General features: G+C 36.1%; 1 protein-coding gene and 1 long non-coding RNA gene across 4 annotated transcripts; one reads left to right on the top strand and one right to left on the bottom strand.

The window, feature by feature from the left end:
• The first annotated feature begins 785 nt into the window (after window positions 1-785).
• Window positions 786-16307, top strand: LOC143652338 (uncharacterized). The gene is made up of 3 exons (XR_013160573.1): window positions 786-996; window positions 1449-1489; window positions 16271-16307. It is a non-coding gene; the product is annotated as an uncharacterized LOC143652338 (long non-coding RNA).
• SAMD9 (sterile alpha motif domain containing 9) lies at window positions 2587-16835 on the bottom strand. 3 transcript variants are annotated; one of them, XM_077123855.1, is made up of 4 exons: window positions 16454-16834; window positions 14252-14344; window positions 9382-9486; window positions 2587-7944 (listed from the first exon to the last, which is right to left on the bottom strand). In XM_077123855.1, exons 3-4 carry the CDS (start codon window positions 9428-9430, stop codon window positions 3173-3175), a joined length of 4821 nt encoding a protein of 1606 aa, XP_076979970.1. In that variant the 5' UTR covers window positions 9431-9486; window positions 14252-14344; window positions 16454-16834; the 3' UTR covers window positions 2587-3172. The 3 variants fall into 3 exon arrangements, with proteins under 3 accessions (XP_076979970.1, XP_076979978.1, XP_076979986.1); XM_077123863.1 differs by lacking the exon at window positions 9382-9486 and having other exon boundaries at window positions 16454-16835; XM_077123871.1 differs by lacking the exons at window positions 9382-9486; window positions 14252-14344; window positions 16454-16834 and adding an exon at window positions 8718-8904.
• Between the last annotated feature and the right edge of the window lie 1144 nt (window positions 16836-17979).

Raw genomic sequence — 17979 nt, 5'->3', positions numbered from 1 at the left:
TTAGGAATTAAGGTTCTCATGGCTATGGTGCTGGATATCTTCTGTTTGCCCCTCTAGAGTCTCTCTCTTTTCTCTTGTACGCTGCTGATTTGTATGAACTACATTAGTGGATTCTTTTGCCCTCTGGCTTCTGGCTGGGTTTGGATCATTGGGAACATAGGCAGGAGATTAGAAGAAGTAAAGAGGGTGAGGTAGGGATTTTCAATCTCCTGGGTTCTCTCCATGTGGAGTACCTCAGGCTGGCCACATCCCTCTACTGAAGGTCACAGCTCCTTTCAGGCAGTCTCCTTCATCTAGGCTGCCCTCCCACTTTTTCTGTCAATGTTCTATTAAGAGCTCCCTTCCTTTCCCTCTTCAAGCGTAGGAATATTAGAGGCTCCCTGACAGAACTAGCAAGTCCAGGTCACTGCAGTATCCCTTGAGGTTTCCCTTTAGCCTACCTAAACTTTGGTAAATCATTATTTTATTAAATCCTCTTCAAATTACCAATTTCGGGTGTGCCATCTGATTCCAGCCAGGAGTTTCATTTGTAGAACATCATTTTAAGAGAATTGGTAAAGTATGGATTTAAATCTGTATTTACTGCAATTAGGAAGCATGATGATAGCATTTTACTAAAGGGCACACTTCTGGATTTCAATCAGAACAATTTTCTCCTTTCACTAATAAAAGAGAATGCACTAGGAATGTTTTCAACAGTGATATAGCACTCCAAGGCTACAAGGACCACCACAGAATTTGAAACTTGGCTACGGTATTATGATTATGGTGCACACACATTTATGTTTTAAAAATACAGAGAAGAACAGATAATAATAGTCCACTTATTTTAATTGGAGCTGGACTTCTTTGACAATAGGGAGAGTGAAGAACTTCAAATATTTAAGTACATGTGAACTCTTTTCTAGCACTTTCCAACTTGTGCATCAAGGAGAACTTTGGAGGAGGAAGAGGCATAAAAATAAGTAGGGGAATGAAAGAATTGCTTTTCGAGAAGTAAGTTAGTCTTTTTAATAAATAGTTTTCCCTTTAGTGTCACTTTCTGGGAGGTTTTTTTTTTTTTTTGCAGTTGTTGTTCTTTGCTTATCTACACAGTGAACAGCCAAACACCACCATAAGTGAATATGCTGTAGTTTCCAAAGTTCATTTGTTTAGACCATCGTTTGTTTTGGGAGCATTGATAAACATTTCTTTTGAATCCCTAGTTGGGAAACTCTCTTGTATTATACCTGGTCAGTGGTTCTCAAGGGAACAGTTAAAAAACATTCTAATGCCCTTACACCCTTGGGTACATCTGAATTGGGGGATAATATATGTTATTTGGAAAGACTTCTTGGGATTTTCTGTTCTGACTCAGTTGGGAACTGCTGGCCTACTGAAGAGTAAATTATTCTGCCATTTCCACATTAATATTTAAATTTTACCTCTCAATTTCTGTTTTTTTTTAGTTCAAATTCCATGGACCTAATGAAAATGTAAAGCTAAAAAGGTAAGGAGAATCATGCTAGATCAATGTGTTTGTCAAATGACCAGCATATCAGAGACTTTTTTATTTGCAAAGGATAAAAATCACAGGTTTGCTACTCTACTAGTCTTTGGGATAGTAGGCCTGGATTATTACAATGGGAAAAGAGAGTTTATGTGTAAAATGATGCTGCATTTTCACTTTGGCCTAATGATAAAAATCAGATAATGAGGTATTATACCTACAGGAGGTTTTCAAAGTAGGTGTCCAAGAATCAATTAGACAATTGACCTACAATAAAGAAGTACAAAGGTTGATGGCATAGAGCAAGGATCAATAAACTTCTTCTGTAAAGGACCAGAGTAAATATTTTTGGCTTTGCCGGCCATATTGTTGAGTAGCTGAACTCAACAATCATTTTGTAGCAAAAAAGCATTGATAGATGTTGTTTCAACAAATAAGTGTGGCAGAGTTCCAATAAAGCTTTATAATGACAGGCTGTAGGTTAGATTTGGCCCACAGTCTACATTTTGCCCACTGCTGGCATTGTAGAAGAGAGGATTTGTGAAGAGGTGCTTTTGAAGAAATTTCTCACCAACTCCCATCAAAACTTTTGAGACTAGAGAGAAGGGGTTCAAGGGTCTACTTTCTCAGAGAACTTAACCTGTGCCCCCCCTATTTTAGGGGCATGTTGCTCCCCAGACTGGAAATTAGCTGCATTCCCTACCAATGGTAGAGCAAACATCCATGTGTTTGCCATGGTCCCAAGATAGGTCATGGAGGAGAGAGCACGTCCCTAACCTGGTTTAATTTAGTTCATGCAATCACCTGGGAGGACAAGAGGACTCGAACAGAGACAGCTGTGGGCAGAGGGAACTGCTGGAAAACCTGAGCTGAGTGGAAAGTGGCTCCAGAGAACAGTGTGACTGGAAATTCTAATTTTTAAATCGAGACTGTGATTGGCTAGAGGATTTTTCTTTGTTTCCTCCTTTTTTAAAACAAAAGTGAGATGATGAGATATGGAGCTGAAGTTTTAGGCAAGAGCAAGTGAAAACTTCCACCAGAGAAAAAATTCTAATGAGAACGTGAAAGCAAAAATAATTTGCTTTTTTCGGTTTGCTTTTGTTGGGTAAACGTTTTATTACAGAAAATGTTCAAACGCACAGTCAGAGAATAGTACTGCAAACTCCATGTGGTCATCATCCAGCCTCAACAATTATTAACCCATGTTCCAGTCTGGTTGCAGTTGCAGTGTCTCTCTACTCTCTTTTTTCCACCCCCTACCCCAGACACTGAATTACCTTGCAGCAAACCTTAGATCATATTATTTAATCTCAAATACTTTAGTATGTATCTCTGAAAGACAAGAACTCTTTAAAAACATAATCATAGTACCATTATCTCACCTAAAGAATCAGTAATAATACCCTAATACCCTCAAATATCCAGTCTGAGTTCAAATTTTGCTGATTGTCTAATAAATTTTTTTAGTTTACCCATACTAAGGAAAAGCATTGCTTTCCACACATCTCATTCTTTCATCCATTAGTATGGTCTTTGTAGGGCTCATAACAAGTTTAAACTATTGTATGTACAGGACTTACACTATTGTACGGATAGGGACTATCTCTAGAAATTTACAAATTAAAAAAAAAAAGATTCAAGATGGTATTGAGACCACATTTCTGGAGGGAAAACATCAGGCTTTTACACAATCTCAATGTCATAGGCGAGTAGACCTCCAATAGAAAATCCCAGGTAAAATGACACTTTTTCTATACTTCTGCCACTTCTAAGTTGACCAAAGAAAGCAGGTGTGATGGGTATTATGATTTTCTCATTGCATCCATATTCTATGTATAGGCGATTATTTTCAGCTCGGCCCTTTAAACGAAGTAAAAGCTCTTGGACTTTTCTCTCCTTCCATACATCTCCACTCTGCCAGAGGGAATTAATATCAGCCGTCTTTTTAAAGCATTGATCAATTTTTCCTTTGTGAACAAGCCTGTTAATATTGTTACCTTTTCCAAGAAAGAAATATGCAATTGGTTGCTTGGTGCGATACATATGTTTATATTGCCCCCTGAAAGAATTTTCCAATGATTGAGCATATTTTTCCATTTGTTTGGAATCTTGATCTAGTTGTTGGCTTTCTGGCCAGAATAAAAGCGAAGCTAGGAAGTAAGGTTCGGAAAAGCGGTAAGTCAATCCTATAGGATGCAGGACTTCCCGAAGTTGATCTTTCAGTTTTTTAATTGGCTTCAATAATTTGGAGGTAGATTTAATACAGTAGAGAATGATGTTGGCCAGAATGAAATTTTGTTTTTCCTTTGGCTGGATTCTGACAGCACATTTTTCAAGGAGAAAAGTGTATTTGCTCACTATATCTTCCATGGTAGTTATAGCATCTTCTGGACTTTTGATAAGATATTCCAAGAGCCCAGAAAACTTGTCTGCTTTTAAAGCTTCTAGGCTTCTCCGATACCTTTCTACTTGAAGTGGCAAAATGAGCTTTGATCCGTGATCTCTGTTTCGTGATTCCTCTAAGGGACCGAATATATCTGCATATTTCTTAAAATATCCAGCCACCTTTTTCCGAGTTTTTGCCTCTTCATTCTGCCTAATGTTGTTCCTGGGTTTTAAAAGAACAAAATAATCATCAAAAAAATCAAAGGACTTTTTCAAAGAAAGTTGCAAATTAGTTAGGTAAGGAATAAAATTGTTGAGTGCTAATTTAAATTCATTGTTTGGATCCCCAGGAATAGCACTACTTCCTGATAGAAAATTGACCATATCTCTTTTAGACAGTTCATTTTTGTTGTCAAAAAAAGGAATAAGTTGGAGAATCTGGATTGTGTAGAGGCCAACTTCTATCTCCCCTTGATAACCAGCTATATTGTATGTATCATACCTCCTTTTTGACTTCTGACATAGCTTTCCCCATACTTCAAACTCTCTATTTTCACTTTGCTGTTGAGATTCTTTGAATGCATTTGAGGCATGTACTGCCAAATCCAAAAGATCAGTTAGATCGTCAACTGATATATTCCCATTCTTTCCATTATCCTCTAACCACCATCTTATTTTACTTTTGTAGACTTGACCCAGTGTATCTGAGATATAAGAATTATCACGTTCTATCTTTTTTGCTTGCTCTGCCCAGTTCAGAGCATTATTAAAGTCCCTCTCCTTAATGTAGAAGTGTCTTGCCAAAGCTTGGCAAATGAATGCATTTGAGTTGAACCTACGAATGCCTTCCTGCAACACATGTTTAACTGGTATACTCCCTTCTTCTTCATGTAATGCTTCAATGAATGGGGAAAACCAATTTCCTGTCTCACTTTCGTGTTCATTGCGCTGTCTTGTAAGCAGCAGTGTTTGCACATCTTGGACAAATTTGCTTTTACCTATACCAGTATCATAAAACACATTTTCTGTTAGCATGTCCAGCATTATTTGACTTTTATTCAAATGGTAGCTTATGTTCAATTCTTCCAATGAGCAAACTGCAATCAAAGGGTGAATAATACGTACCCCACTGTATTTCCCACATTCCTCTACCTCTGTTTTAATCAGAATTGTAGAGTAGGTGCCCATTCTATCTTCAAGGCTTTCTGCTCCCCAGAAAGCCCTTTTGTTTGCAATTCCCAAGAATTTCTCACACTGTGATAATGAAATAGTAGAATTGGGCACATATGAATTAAGAAGGGCTAGAAAAGAAAAAAGCTTTGCTTCCTTAGTGGAAATATTCTGCCCTTTCAGGATATTCCTGACCACATTTTCTATGTACTTTTTATCAAAATTAGTTTTCATGATCATGAAGGAATAAAAATCTTTAAAATTTTTATGCTGTTCTTCAATTTCTTTCAACTTATGCTCAAAAGCTCTCTGTTCTTTGAGAGACAGTTTGTGTATTAGGGCAACACTGTCTGGGATCTTTGCACTTTTTTCAGGATTCTGTGATCTCATGCAATTTAGGATGATCACTAGAGGTTTCTCATATCGAATATACTTTTTAGCTACTGCAGTTTGAATAGAAGCCTGAAGAAGATAAACGTTGTCTTGTTCTTCAAAATCATCCACAAGGAGCAGTACAGGTAAGTATTCCTGATGGCTGTTTGCTCCATAGACGATTAAGTTGGTCACCTGTTCTCCAATTTCAGCAAAATCCATTGTCTTGTTTTTAAGAACAGCACATCTGAATTTCTTCCTTAATTCCCAGAGAATGTGCATAGCCAAGGTAGTTCCCCCACAGCCTGGATGGTGATATAGATGAATAATCTTGGCACAGGTTGGTTTAGAAGAATCTGCCCAGTTTTGAATCATTGCTTCAAGTCGTTCATATTTATCCCTTTTGATAAAAGGTGAAGAATAGTTTTCAGAAGAAAAGTAGAAGTTCCACCATGATACCTTACCACCTCGATAAAAATCTTCCTCTTTTGATGCCTTGAATTCAAGTAATTTCTTTCTGTCCTTCTCTATGAGGGTACCCTCACATTCATTTTCACAGAGAATTTCCAGGGAAGTCATGATATCTTCTTCCTTTTTCAGAAGAACAATAGAAGAACCAATAGATGGCAAAAATCTTTTTAAGGACTGAGTCACAGATTTTAGTTTAAGAATAGTGCCATTTATCTCTTCAAGACTTAAAGCAGAAATACATTGATTTGTTAATTCATCTTGCTGTTTTGTTAACCTTGCCTCAAGTAGATCCTTCCATCTCTGACATATCTGAGAATGTACACAAATACAAAGTATATTTTCCATTCCTTTGAGATCTTGGTAGAAAGCACAGAAAGTCTCAATGAGGGGGTCTCTTGGGTCATCCACCGGTGAGAGTAACAGAAATACTACCAAAAATTTCCCTCTTTCCAATATGTCTTCATGGGTAAGAAATGAAATCAGTTTCCTGACTTCAGAAGCTCTTTCTCTTTGCCAGGAACTTGGATCTAAGGGTTTATATTTCTCACTGTCCAGGTCTAACCTACCATTGCAGAAGACCCAGCTAGGTTGCTGGTAAAGATTCAAACTAGAAATCTTCTCACTTTTCTCACTTGTAGTTTTCCCTTCTTCGAATAGACTTGGAAAGTGAAGGTTTGCTACTCGGCTTTCTTTGAAAGCTTTGACTGTCCCCTTGCTCTCAGATTCAGGATCAAACTCCAACACAGCAAACCATTTAATTTCCTTTAGGAAATCTAAGTGTTTGACTTGGTTCGGATGGCATTTATTTGTTACAAGAATGTACCAGGTGTAGTATGAATTATCTAACAAATCTTGATTTCCTGTCAAAAGTTTAACCAGCTTTGGTCCTTCATTCTCCTTTTTATTTGTTTTTACTCTGCATTTTTCTTCTGCCTCTTTTCTAGATTCTGACAGTGCTTTCAGATTTAATTTAAATGCTTTGAAACTTGCTTTATTATTTATGATATTTTTAGAATGGGGCCCATCTCGCACAAAGACTGAGAAGTTTGAACTTTGTTCCCATGTTTCGTTGTTAAAATTTTGCATTTTAATTCGGAAATAATCGTCTTCACATACGGAATATTGTGGAATGACATCTACTTCGATAACAAATCTGTCAGATGGAGTGCTATTTGGCAATAAAACTTCCACAAACCTTGGTTCTCGAATGCACTTCTCTGCTTGTTGTACCTGATGTTCTTCAAAATACTGTTCAATCATCAGATTGAAGTGGGAAATGAGTGCTGCTTTATTGGGTTTTACACCTACAATTTTTCCATGGGGTGTGTCCATGACTCCAAAATGAATGGTGCCATTGGTCCGTGAATTCATACAAGCTGAAGCAAATCGGAAGACCTCGTTGCTAAATTTCATCTCAGTATCCTTTTCTGTAGCTGTTTCTGTATTTGTAAAGGCTTTGAATTCATGTATTGGATCAATGAGATTGAGTGGCCCTGTTTCAGGTTGTAGAATAAAATGTAATTTATAACAATATGACTCACTGAAATTATCAAAAGGATATGATGCACATGTTGGTTCTATGGATGACTGATTTTCCTTTGTACCGTCTATCTCATCTTCCATGAACTTATTTTTTAGTGACATCGAAATGTCTTCAACTCTACTCACTGTAGAGGCAATAGCAATATCTGATTTCTTTTTATCATTTTGTTTTTGCTTTGAAATTTTTCCATTTTCATCTTGGATCAAAGTGTGTTTTTTAGGAACATTTTTACTGCCTGTTTCCCTTTTAGATGTTTGAATAGAATTTTTGGAGAGCATTTCCTGAAATTCTTTGAATAGTTTTACTATTTGGATAGCTGGTCCATGTGTTATGCCCATATCAATAAGGTCTCTTTTGGTTAATAACTTCAAGATTGCTCCATTCACATCTTGTGCAGTCAAGATTTCCCTATGTTTTTGGTCAATCATATGCCTTTCTAACCAATGATTTACATCTTCTTTTGTCCAGTCATCTGTACTTTCTGGCAGGTGCAGTTGCTCTGTCATTTTGATACCTGTACATAGAAAAGGAAAAACGATTTTGTATCTTTATAGATAAATAAAAAAAAATTTTCCCCATAGCCAATAGGTATCTGTTAAAATTTTTCAAACTTCAAAAGGATTTATATGCCACATTAGTTACCTTCCTCAGAGAAAATTGCCATTACCAATTTCTTCTGTATTATTCTACAGAAATAATACCAAATAGTATAAATACTACATATTTGCATGTATACAAATACATAAGCATTTTTTTTCATGAGAATGATAGCATAATACACACACTTCTCTTCTTCACTTTGCTTTATTTAGTCATTAAGTATATCTTGGAGACTCTTCCAGGTAGTATATATACAGAGATGCTTCATTCATTCTTATTAATTGTTGTTTTCTATAATTTGTGTTTGCTCTATTATTAAAGAATATTCAATTCTGCTATTGAAAATAAGAGAAATGAGATTAAGTAGAGAATGATGTATGAACTAAGGAGAATATATAAAACAAAGTATGGACGCAAGTATAGTTTATGAAACATGCTATGCTTGCTATAGACAAGGTAAGTAAAGCCTATCGGCATTTAACATAAGAAGGGATAGAAGGACCAAATTGGCACTTGATATTTTGAGGTGTTAGTTGGCTCACCCATTGGTGACATCCATTCTGATCTCACACTCAAGAAACATAAATAAGATCCAGAGTTGTTTATCAGGATAATTGATGAGCAACAGCTGTGGACAAGCCTACTTGCCCCTTCAGCTCTCTGATTAGAGCAAGTGTATGTCATTACCTAAGGCATCTTCTGTCTGCTGAGTCTCCTGAGACAGGCCTAAGCTCTGGTTTTCATAATCACACAATCAGTGGAGAACTCTGATAGAGCACAGAGGGAGAGAAAAGATATGTGAATATTGCATAACTTAGATAATGAGGACTTTCTATCTTTCTTAAACTCATCTGAAGCATGTTAACCCAGTCTTTTCCCTTTCTTGTTTTTTGCTATGTATTTCAATTTATTAAATAAGGCATGTGCTTCAAGCATCTTAGCTTGGTCTGTGAGCCATTCTGTTCCATGACATCTGGGATAGCTTGCTGAACAGTATACTTGGAGGTTACTATTGCATCAACGTAATTTTTCACATAATAATTGACATCAGATATATATTTATATTGATGTTTTGGCAATAACAAATGGTACTAAAATTTGGCCTGTAAGACTGGAAGTTAATGGCAATCTGGAGAAATACGGCTAATGGTTAGAGAAAACAACATCCAAATGATAATAGACATCTTTAAGTATGACCCACAAATGTGGTTCACAAATGTGTGCTATTCCAATGAATCAATCCTTCATTCATTGTGGGAGAAACTGAATTATCAGAGGGGATAAGCCTGGGAAAATAAAGAAGATAGATTATATAGGCCCAGTACCATGAAATAATGCATAAGGACATTACCTCCCAATGGCTGATAGAAAATCAGGATTAGGCCTTTTTCACCACACATGAGATGCCAGAGCCATAGTTCGTGCTTTAAGTTATTATTCTTATATTATATAACTCCTGTGTGAATAGAAAGTGAACAACTTTACATTTATATTAATATGAAATTGGCAAAGATATACAAAAATTGATAGAAATTTTACCTCCTTTACAATCTCACTGCAATAGGACCTGGAAGATTAGTGACTTGTAAAGAAAAGTGAGTTAAATGAAGTTTCTTCTAATAATTTGGTCTACAGACACTAAGAAGATCAAATTAAAAATGTCAGAGAGAGAAAAAGGAAATGTGGGGGTGCAAATTGCTCTAAGTGTACTGGTCTTTAAAGATAACTTTAATAAGCAGCCAGCTTATTAAAAAATGGAAAGAATGATGGTATGGCTGACCAGGTAGATAAGGAGTAAAGATACACAGAGAAGAAAATGATACTTTAAAAAGTGTATTCTGGTTCAGCTCCTGAGAAATTGGAATATATATACTCTCCCCTATTCCTGAACATTTTGTATATCGACATCTATATCTATGTATACATTACCTACACACACATCTATCCATCTGTGTATAGACTCTGAAAGGTGCAGAGAAGGGACAGATCAATAAGGAAACCCAGAATCCAAGGAATGGCATAGCTGTCAGTTTTCAAGACCTTTTTTTTGCCTCATATATTCCAAATGTGGAGCTGAAGACACCAGCACCCAGGAAATGCGAATGAGTACAGACAAAAATAGCCCCAACAAGAGCCTTCTCACTGAAGCACAGAACCAGGAAAGGGACAGCTGAGTAAGACAGAAAATGTTTAAACAATAATCATTCCACTGTATTTAAACAATGTAGAAAAAGAACATTGCCGCAAGTACATTGTTGCCACCATTCCAGCAAATGTTTAATGGGGAGCCTATAATACCATATTCCCCAGGCTGTAATGAGGTTCTCCTTGCCAGGGTGATGTCAAAGTAAGCTGAGTAGGGAGCTGAACTTCCATCCAACCAGGTAGGAACAAGATACTCTTCCATGGTGTCAGTGGAGACACATGGAGAGCCTGAACTTCCACTCTCTTTGAGGTACCCCTCTTCACTTCCCTCTAGGTGGCATCAGAGAAGACCTAGTGGAGATACAGACTTTCACTATCACTCATGATTAAGCCAAAATTACCATGATGTCATGTAGGGAGCAATAACATGGCACCTGTACTTCTCCCAACTATGAGGGTATTAATGGCGGTCTAGTGGGGGGAGCCAGAGCTCCATTCCCATCCATAAGTAATGAGAAGTTAATGGAAGCTGAGTGGGGATACTGGACTTATATCCTCATCTAGCAGTAACAAGGCAGCACATGCCCCCATTCCCTGCTGGAGTGTTGGCAAGGAAGCCAGCTAAAATGGAAGATTTAAATAACAGCAAGAGACTTATAGCATAATACTCAAAATGTCTAGATTTCAATAAAGAAATCACTCATCTTAACAAGAACCAGAAGAAACTCAAACTGAATGAAAAGAGACAATCAATAGGTGACAATACTCCAAAACTGAGATGACAGAAGTTGAATGATGTGACAAAGATTTTAAAGCAATCATTATAAAAATGCTTCAGCAAACAATTACAAATATGCTTGAAACAAAAATAGAAATGAAAATTATATAGAACAAAAAAATGTAATTATTTAAATTAAAATTCAGTGGATGGGCTGAAAAACAGAATGAAGGGGACAAAGAAAAGAGTCAGTGAACTGAAGATAGAAAATAGAAATTACCCAATCTGAAGAATAGAAATAAAATAGACTAAAAAAAAATAGAGCCTCAGGGGCCTGTGGGACTATAACAAAAGATCTAACATTCATGTCATTGAACTACTGGAAGAGGAGCAGAAAGAATGAGGACTGAAAAAAGTAGTTGAAGAAATAATAGCTGAAAACTACCCAAATTTTGCAAAAGACAAATTTCAGATTCAAGAAGCTAAACAAACCTTAACAGGATAAATTCAAAGAAATCCATAGCAAGGCACATCTCAGCCAAACTTCTGAAAACTAAAGACAAAGTAAAAAAATGTTTACCTTATGGCAGAAAAACAATTTGAATAATAGCATAGTTCTCATATGAAACCATGGAGGCCAGAAGGAAATGACATAATATTATTTAGATGATGAAAGAAAAGAACTGTCAACCCAGAATCTATTATACAGAGATCCTCTAGAAATGAACACATTCTCAGATGAAGGAACATGAAGAGAATTTGGTGCCAGAAGACCTATCTTAAAAGAATGGCTAAAGGAAGTTTAGAATGGTTTATATTTAACAATTAATTTGAGACCTACCATTAAAAGAATGCTTAAAGAAAGGAAATGAAGAGAGACGGAAACTTGAAACATTAGGAGGGGGGAATAAAAAACATAGTAAGCAAAAATATGGATAAATGTAATAGACTTTCTCCTACTGAATTTTCTAAATTATGTTTGATAGTTGAAGCAAAAACCACTGATGTGGTTCTAAATGTATATAGAAAATTATTTAAGATTATTATAAGTGGGAGGGTAAAGGGAAGTAAAAGCTTTCTATACTTCACTCAAAATGGTAAAATGTCACCAATAGACTCTTTCGTTCATATGATGCAATATCTAGAGTAACCACTAACAAAGCTATGCAAAATAATGCATTCAAAGACACTGTAGATAAATAAAAATGAAAACCTAAAAATGTTTTCAAATAAAGCACAGGAAGGCAGGGAAATAAAACAGAGAAATGAAAAACAGAACAAACAGAAAACAAAAAATAATATGGTGGACTTAAGTCCTAATGTATTATTAATTACATTAAGTGTAAATGGTCTAAATACAGAAATTGAAAGTTAGAGATTGGTAGAGTGGATTAAAAACATGACCCAACCATATCCTGCTCACAGGATATTCATTTGAAATATGATATAGGTCGATTGAAAGTAAAAGGATGGATAAAGATATATCATACAAATATTAATTTAAAATGCAGGAATGGCAATATTAATATCAGATAATGTAGATTTCAGAGCAAAGAAAATTATCAGAAACAGAGACTACAATATAATGATAAAAGGGTCAATTCACCAAGAAGACATTACAATCCTAAAAGTGTGTGTAGCAAGCAACAAAGTTGCAAATCGCATGAAAAAAATTTAAGAAACTCTTTGCTTTTATACAAATCCATAATTAGAGCTGAAGATTTCAAGACCTTTATCTCAACAATTGATAGAACAACCAGTAAGGGTATTATCAAGGATATGGACGATCTCAATAACAACTTTAGCCAATAGATTTAATTGAAATTTACTGAGTACTCAACAAAGCTGAGAATACATTTTTTGCAGTTTCCCATGGAAAATGTCCAAAATAAATAATATACTGAACAATAAAACAAACACTAACTAATTCAGAAGAATTGAAATCATGCAGAGTGTGTTCCTCAACCCCATGGAATCATACTGGAAAGCAATAACAAAAGGATAAGAGGAAAATCACTTGACATAAAATGACACACTTCTAAATAATAAATTCTTGAAAAGGAGGACTCAAGTGAAATAAAAAAATACATTGCAATGAATGAAAATGAAAATATATCAAAATCTGTAGGATACAACTAAAGCAGAGAAAAGTTTCAGAGGGGAAATTTACAGCAATAAGTGATACATTGTAAAAGAGGAAAAGTCTCAAAACAAAAACCTAAGCTCTTACCTCAGAAACTTAGAAGATGAAGAAACTCTAAGAAGCAGAAGGAAGGAAATAACAAAGGTAAGCAAAAATTAAGTTGAAAACAGAAAAACAATATGGAAAATAAACGAAACAAGAATTGCTTTTTTGAAAATATTAACAAAATTGACAAAACTCTAACAAGACTAACAACAAATAAAAAAAGGGAGATGCAATTTGTCAAGGTCAGAAATTTGCACAGACCCTGCAGACATCAATATAAGAAACTATGAACAACTTTACACATATAAATTTATCAACTCAAATGAAATGGACTGATGCCTCAATAAAACAAAATACCACAATCACCCAATGTGAAATAAATGATTTGAAATCGTCCCATAATTTCTAAGGAAACAAGATTTGTAATAAAAATTCCCCCCCAAAGAAATCTCAGCATGGTTTCATTGAATTCGATCAAATGTTTAAAGAAGAATTAAAGAGAATTAATATAATTTTTTTCCAGAAAACAAAACAAGAGGAATACTTCCCAATTCATTTTATAAAGCTAATATTACCCTGATACTAAAACCAAAAACAGTTAAAAAAAAAAAAAGTGGAACAAAACTCAATTAATATATTGCATTAATGTAGAAGCTAAATTCTTAACATAATAATAGCAAATAGAATTCAAGAATATGTAAAGAGAAATATACATCATGATCAAGTAGAGTTTAATCCAAGGATACAAGTCTGGTTCAATATTCAAAACTAAACAAATGTAATCCACCATATTTATAGGTGGCAAGAGAAGAATCACATGATTATATTAAGGCTCATAAAAAAGGGTACACAGTATTTTTATTTTTCTTACAACTTCATGAGAATCAACAATTATCTCAAAATAAAAAGTTTAAGCAAAAAAAAAAAAGAAAAATTGCAATATCATATAGATAGGAGGAAAACTATTTAGAATGGAATAGTAATGAATATGCTGCATCTCAAAATTTGTGGGATACAGTGTAAAAGTATTTGGTGAGATATTTATAGCTTTAAATGCTATACCAGACGCAGAAAAAAATAAAAGGATATGCAGATATTGCAATCAACTTTACATGAATAGATCTGAAAACAAAGGTGACATGAACAAATTCACTGAAAAATATAACTTACCATTAAACAGATTTTAGAAGAAATGCAAGTTGTCCTACTACATAGTGTTATGTGGTGGGTTGCAACGGGCCATCAATACTCCCACAGCAATAACTATGAAAAAAAATAAAATAAATTGCAAAACTTGTATATTTTTTAAGTCATCATAGAGTTGAAGAGCTAACAAGGACTGGATGGATTAAAATTTCAGAGAAGGAAGATCCCTTACTAAGTAAGCTTTAGGATATTTGTTGGTACTGGACTGTGGTTGAGGGCCAGACTTGGCCTACAGAGAGGAAGAGAAACCAGTGAGGTTTTACAGTTGCATGGGGGGATTTAATGAATTGGAATCTGGAGGAGCCCCCAAATCTTTAGCCATCAGGGAAATACAGAGTAAACTACAATGTGATAACACTACGTCATCCACCAGAATGCTAAATTTAAAGACCATTAACACCAAATGCTGTCAAAGATGTGGAATAGATGGAACTCTCATACATTGCTGGTGAAAATCCAAGGCGTTTCTTCCACTTTTAGAAACTATTTGCCATTTTTTATGAAGTTAAATGCATACCTACCTTATCACCCAGGAATTTTAATGAAAAAGATTAAATTGCAGATATGGCAACAATATGGACGGATCTCACAAATATGTTGGGTGAAAGGTGCTAGTCAGAATAGAATATATACTGTATGATTCCATTTATCTGAAGTTTAAGAACAGGCAAAATTAATATATGGTAATAGAATTCAGAATAGTGATTACCTCTTGGGAGAGTGGAGGTATGTACTGGGAAGGGGAACAAAGGGAATTTCTGGGGTGATAAAAATATTCTATATCTTGATATTGCTAATGTTTACACTGATGAACACATATAGAAAATTTCATAGAGGTGTACCCTTAAGATTTGCTTATTTTATATAAATCATACCTCATTTAGAAAGTCAACAACTCTTCCAAATACATGATAAAAAATAAATGAATAAAATGAAAGTGGTCCATGCATGGAACAAAGATGATGGTATGTAATGAATCAAGGATATGATTAATTCAGTTCTGTGCATCTGCAGTCCTAGAGTTTTACTTGATATTTATTTTTGCAGCCTCAAGTTAGGGGACTGGTTTCTTGTTTACACATCTCTATTGTTTCACATTGAGTTCATAATGGCCTAAAACCTGACACTATCCTCTTCTATTAACCCACCTATCTAAGTCATTTTCACCTAACTGTCTGTTAAGACCCATCTATCTACCTGCTACTCACTTTTGTTATATGTACTATTATAACACAAAAAGCAGGAGGCAACCTGAGCATTCTGCTACCTCCTGTGCTTGATTCCTGAAGTCTTGTACCTGGAGTTCTCATGCCCCTTCTCTTGCCCTAAAAGTACAGTTTACTTTTCCTGGGCTGTCTCTGACTTCTTCCATTAGCTAGAGCCTCTCAGAGCCATTAACACTCAACGCTTGGCCCTGAGGGATATATTACAAATCAGACTATGAGACTGAGTGGTGAATTAGAAAAATTTTTTGATTTATACATGTGCTGCATAACATTTGTATTTAAAAATATATACCCGGGTTCTCATTTAAGGGTGGGGGTTGGGGAGGTGGGGCAGGGCCTGAGTGGATTCCATCCCCTTGCATTACTTTGTTCCTTGTTTGGGGGAAAAATCTGACATAAACACAGGATCTTTACAAGGAACATAAAAACATAAGGCTGCCATAATTCTCAGAACTTCCTGTCGTAGTCTATCTATCCATTTATCATCTATCTATCCTTTTCCTGACAGTAACATCTGAGAAGCTATCAGACAATTTTGTTTTCTGAAACTGCTTATTCCTTAACGTAGATGGCAGAGGGTGTCTTTAATAAATGTAAAGTGCGCCTTTAAATTTCCATTTAAATGTAAAGTACACTTTTGAATTTTCTGAAAATGCTACTAATGCTAATAAATCCTTTTGTTGAGGATTTCATCTATGAAAATGTCTGTATTGGTCAATTACATCTTTTATGTAATGTTATGATTCATTTTTTTCAGCTAATACAAAGCAGACTGCTGTCACAGCAACAAATAGGTTGGTATTTCCAGGCTTATAAATTTTCTTGCTTGTTTTGGAATATATTTCAATTTCCTAATTGTAAATATTGAAAAGCAGATTTCCTGTTATTCAGAAAAATGGTGCTTTAGATATAATGATAATATTAATAATACTGTACTTACCTCAGTTGTCTTGCAATTTCCTTCTCTATAAGTAAGGAGGAAACCATGTATTTCAGTGCAGTCTTTTCTTCCTCCTAAAATGTCGGAAAGAAATACTTTCCTTGTTCAGATTTTACTCTACTTACGTCTCAATGCAAGCTGTAATGGCTCTGAATAACAGGGTGTGTCTCAGAAATGAATTGGCCGAACACTAGAAGGAGAAGGAAGGAAATGTGCAGACTTGCTTTTACTTTCATTTCCCCAGATCGGTGGTTGCGGAAGAGCCTTTCCTCTTGAGACTGTTGTCTTGGTTACAGACAAAGGGTGGGATATTCTGGTCCATCCATCCCTTGGGAACACTGATTTTTATTGCTATCAGGAGTTTTATGAAGCGCCACGTGAAGAATAGTCTCTGCTGAAATCCCACTGACTTTCTAGCATCGGCTAACAGTGTATCTGTCTTCCTGAAGTGTAAAGGAATGGCTTTCGGGGACTTCTGAGATTCCTGTAAATGCCAGAGGCCTTGAGGTTAGTTCTGCACACTAGTCACTGTGGTCTCACCACAAGGATCTTTTTAAGGCCAGTGTCAGGGCCAGGTAGAAACTGCCTAAATGAAAGCGACAGAAATCACTAACATTTAAAGAATTAGCAGCAAGTGCTAACATTTATCTGGCACAGTGCTAGGCACTGTTCTAAGTGTGTTACATATATTAACACATCTACTCTTCAGAACAATCTTCATTTAGAGCTGAAGAAACTGAGAAACACAGAGGTACAATGATGTGGTTAGAGTGTGTGGTTAAAGACTGCCTGGGTGCGACTCTACAACCAGTACGAGGTGGCTTGTAGATTCGCACCCCTGCTGTCTGATGTCAGGCCAGGGCTCTTAAACCCTGAGCTGCCGGAAGGAAGAACATGGCTTCCAAGGAGCCTGGATATGGCCATTAGACTCATCGCCCATCCATGGGACTCCTCCTGGGAAGGGGACTTCTGGCCCTGAGCTCCCACACCTGGGTGTCCCACTGCCCATGTGGGCCAGATCATGAGGTAGCCTCTGCTCTGCTCCTCCCACTGAGCTTCTATTGCATGGGTTTATCTAGCTGCTCCCACACCTTGTGAAGATAGGCAGGTTCCTGTCTTGATTATGCCAGTTTCTAGACCTTCAGCCCAGGGAACTCTTTTCTTCACCCATGTGTCTCTCTCCCTCTCTGCCTGTCTAACCACCCAGACCAATGTTTTTCTCTCTTTTTTTTTTCCTTCCCATTGTCCCCTGAAGAGTCTTCTTAGGCAGTTGTTTTTTAAAATTTCATCCTTAATACCACAGGTGTACTGCCTATCTGTTTATGTAGTGTAATTATACTGTGCTTTTTATATAAAACGAGTACTATTTGGTAGCTTCCCCACAACCTTAGAGGTATTAGTTTCCAGGTTGAGATTGCATGATCTAGACTTGCATATACCGTCCACCTGGATTTTTCAGTATGTCGCCCACCCCTACTGGCTCAGTCCTGCTATTGTGCATGACGTTCTTGGGCCAACTGGTTCCT

This window comes from Tamandua tetradactyla, chromosome 1 (assembly GCF_023851605.1).
Source record: "Tamandua tetradactyla isolate mTamTet1 chromosome 1, mTamTet1.pri, whole genome shotgun sequence".
NCBI lineage: Eukaryota > Metazoa > Chordata > Mammalia > Pilosa > Myrmecophagidae > Tamandua > Tamandua tetradactyla.
The sequence above is the reverse complement of the archived record's forward strand: the minus strand, read 5'-3'. Positions and strand labels throughout refer to the sequence as shown.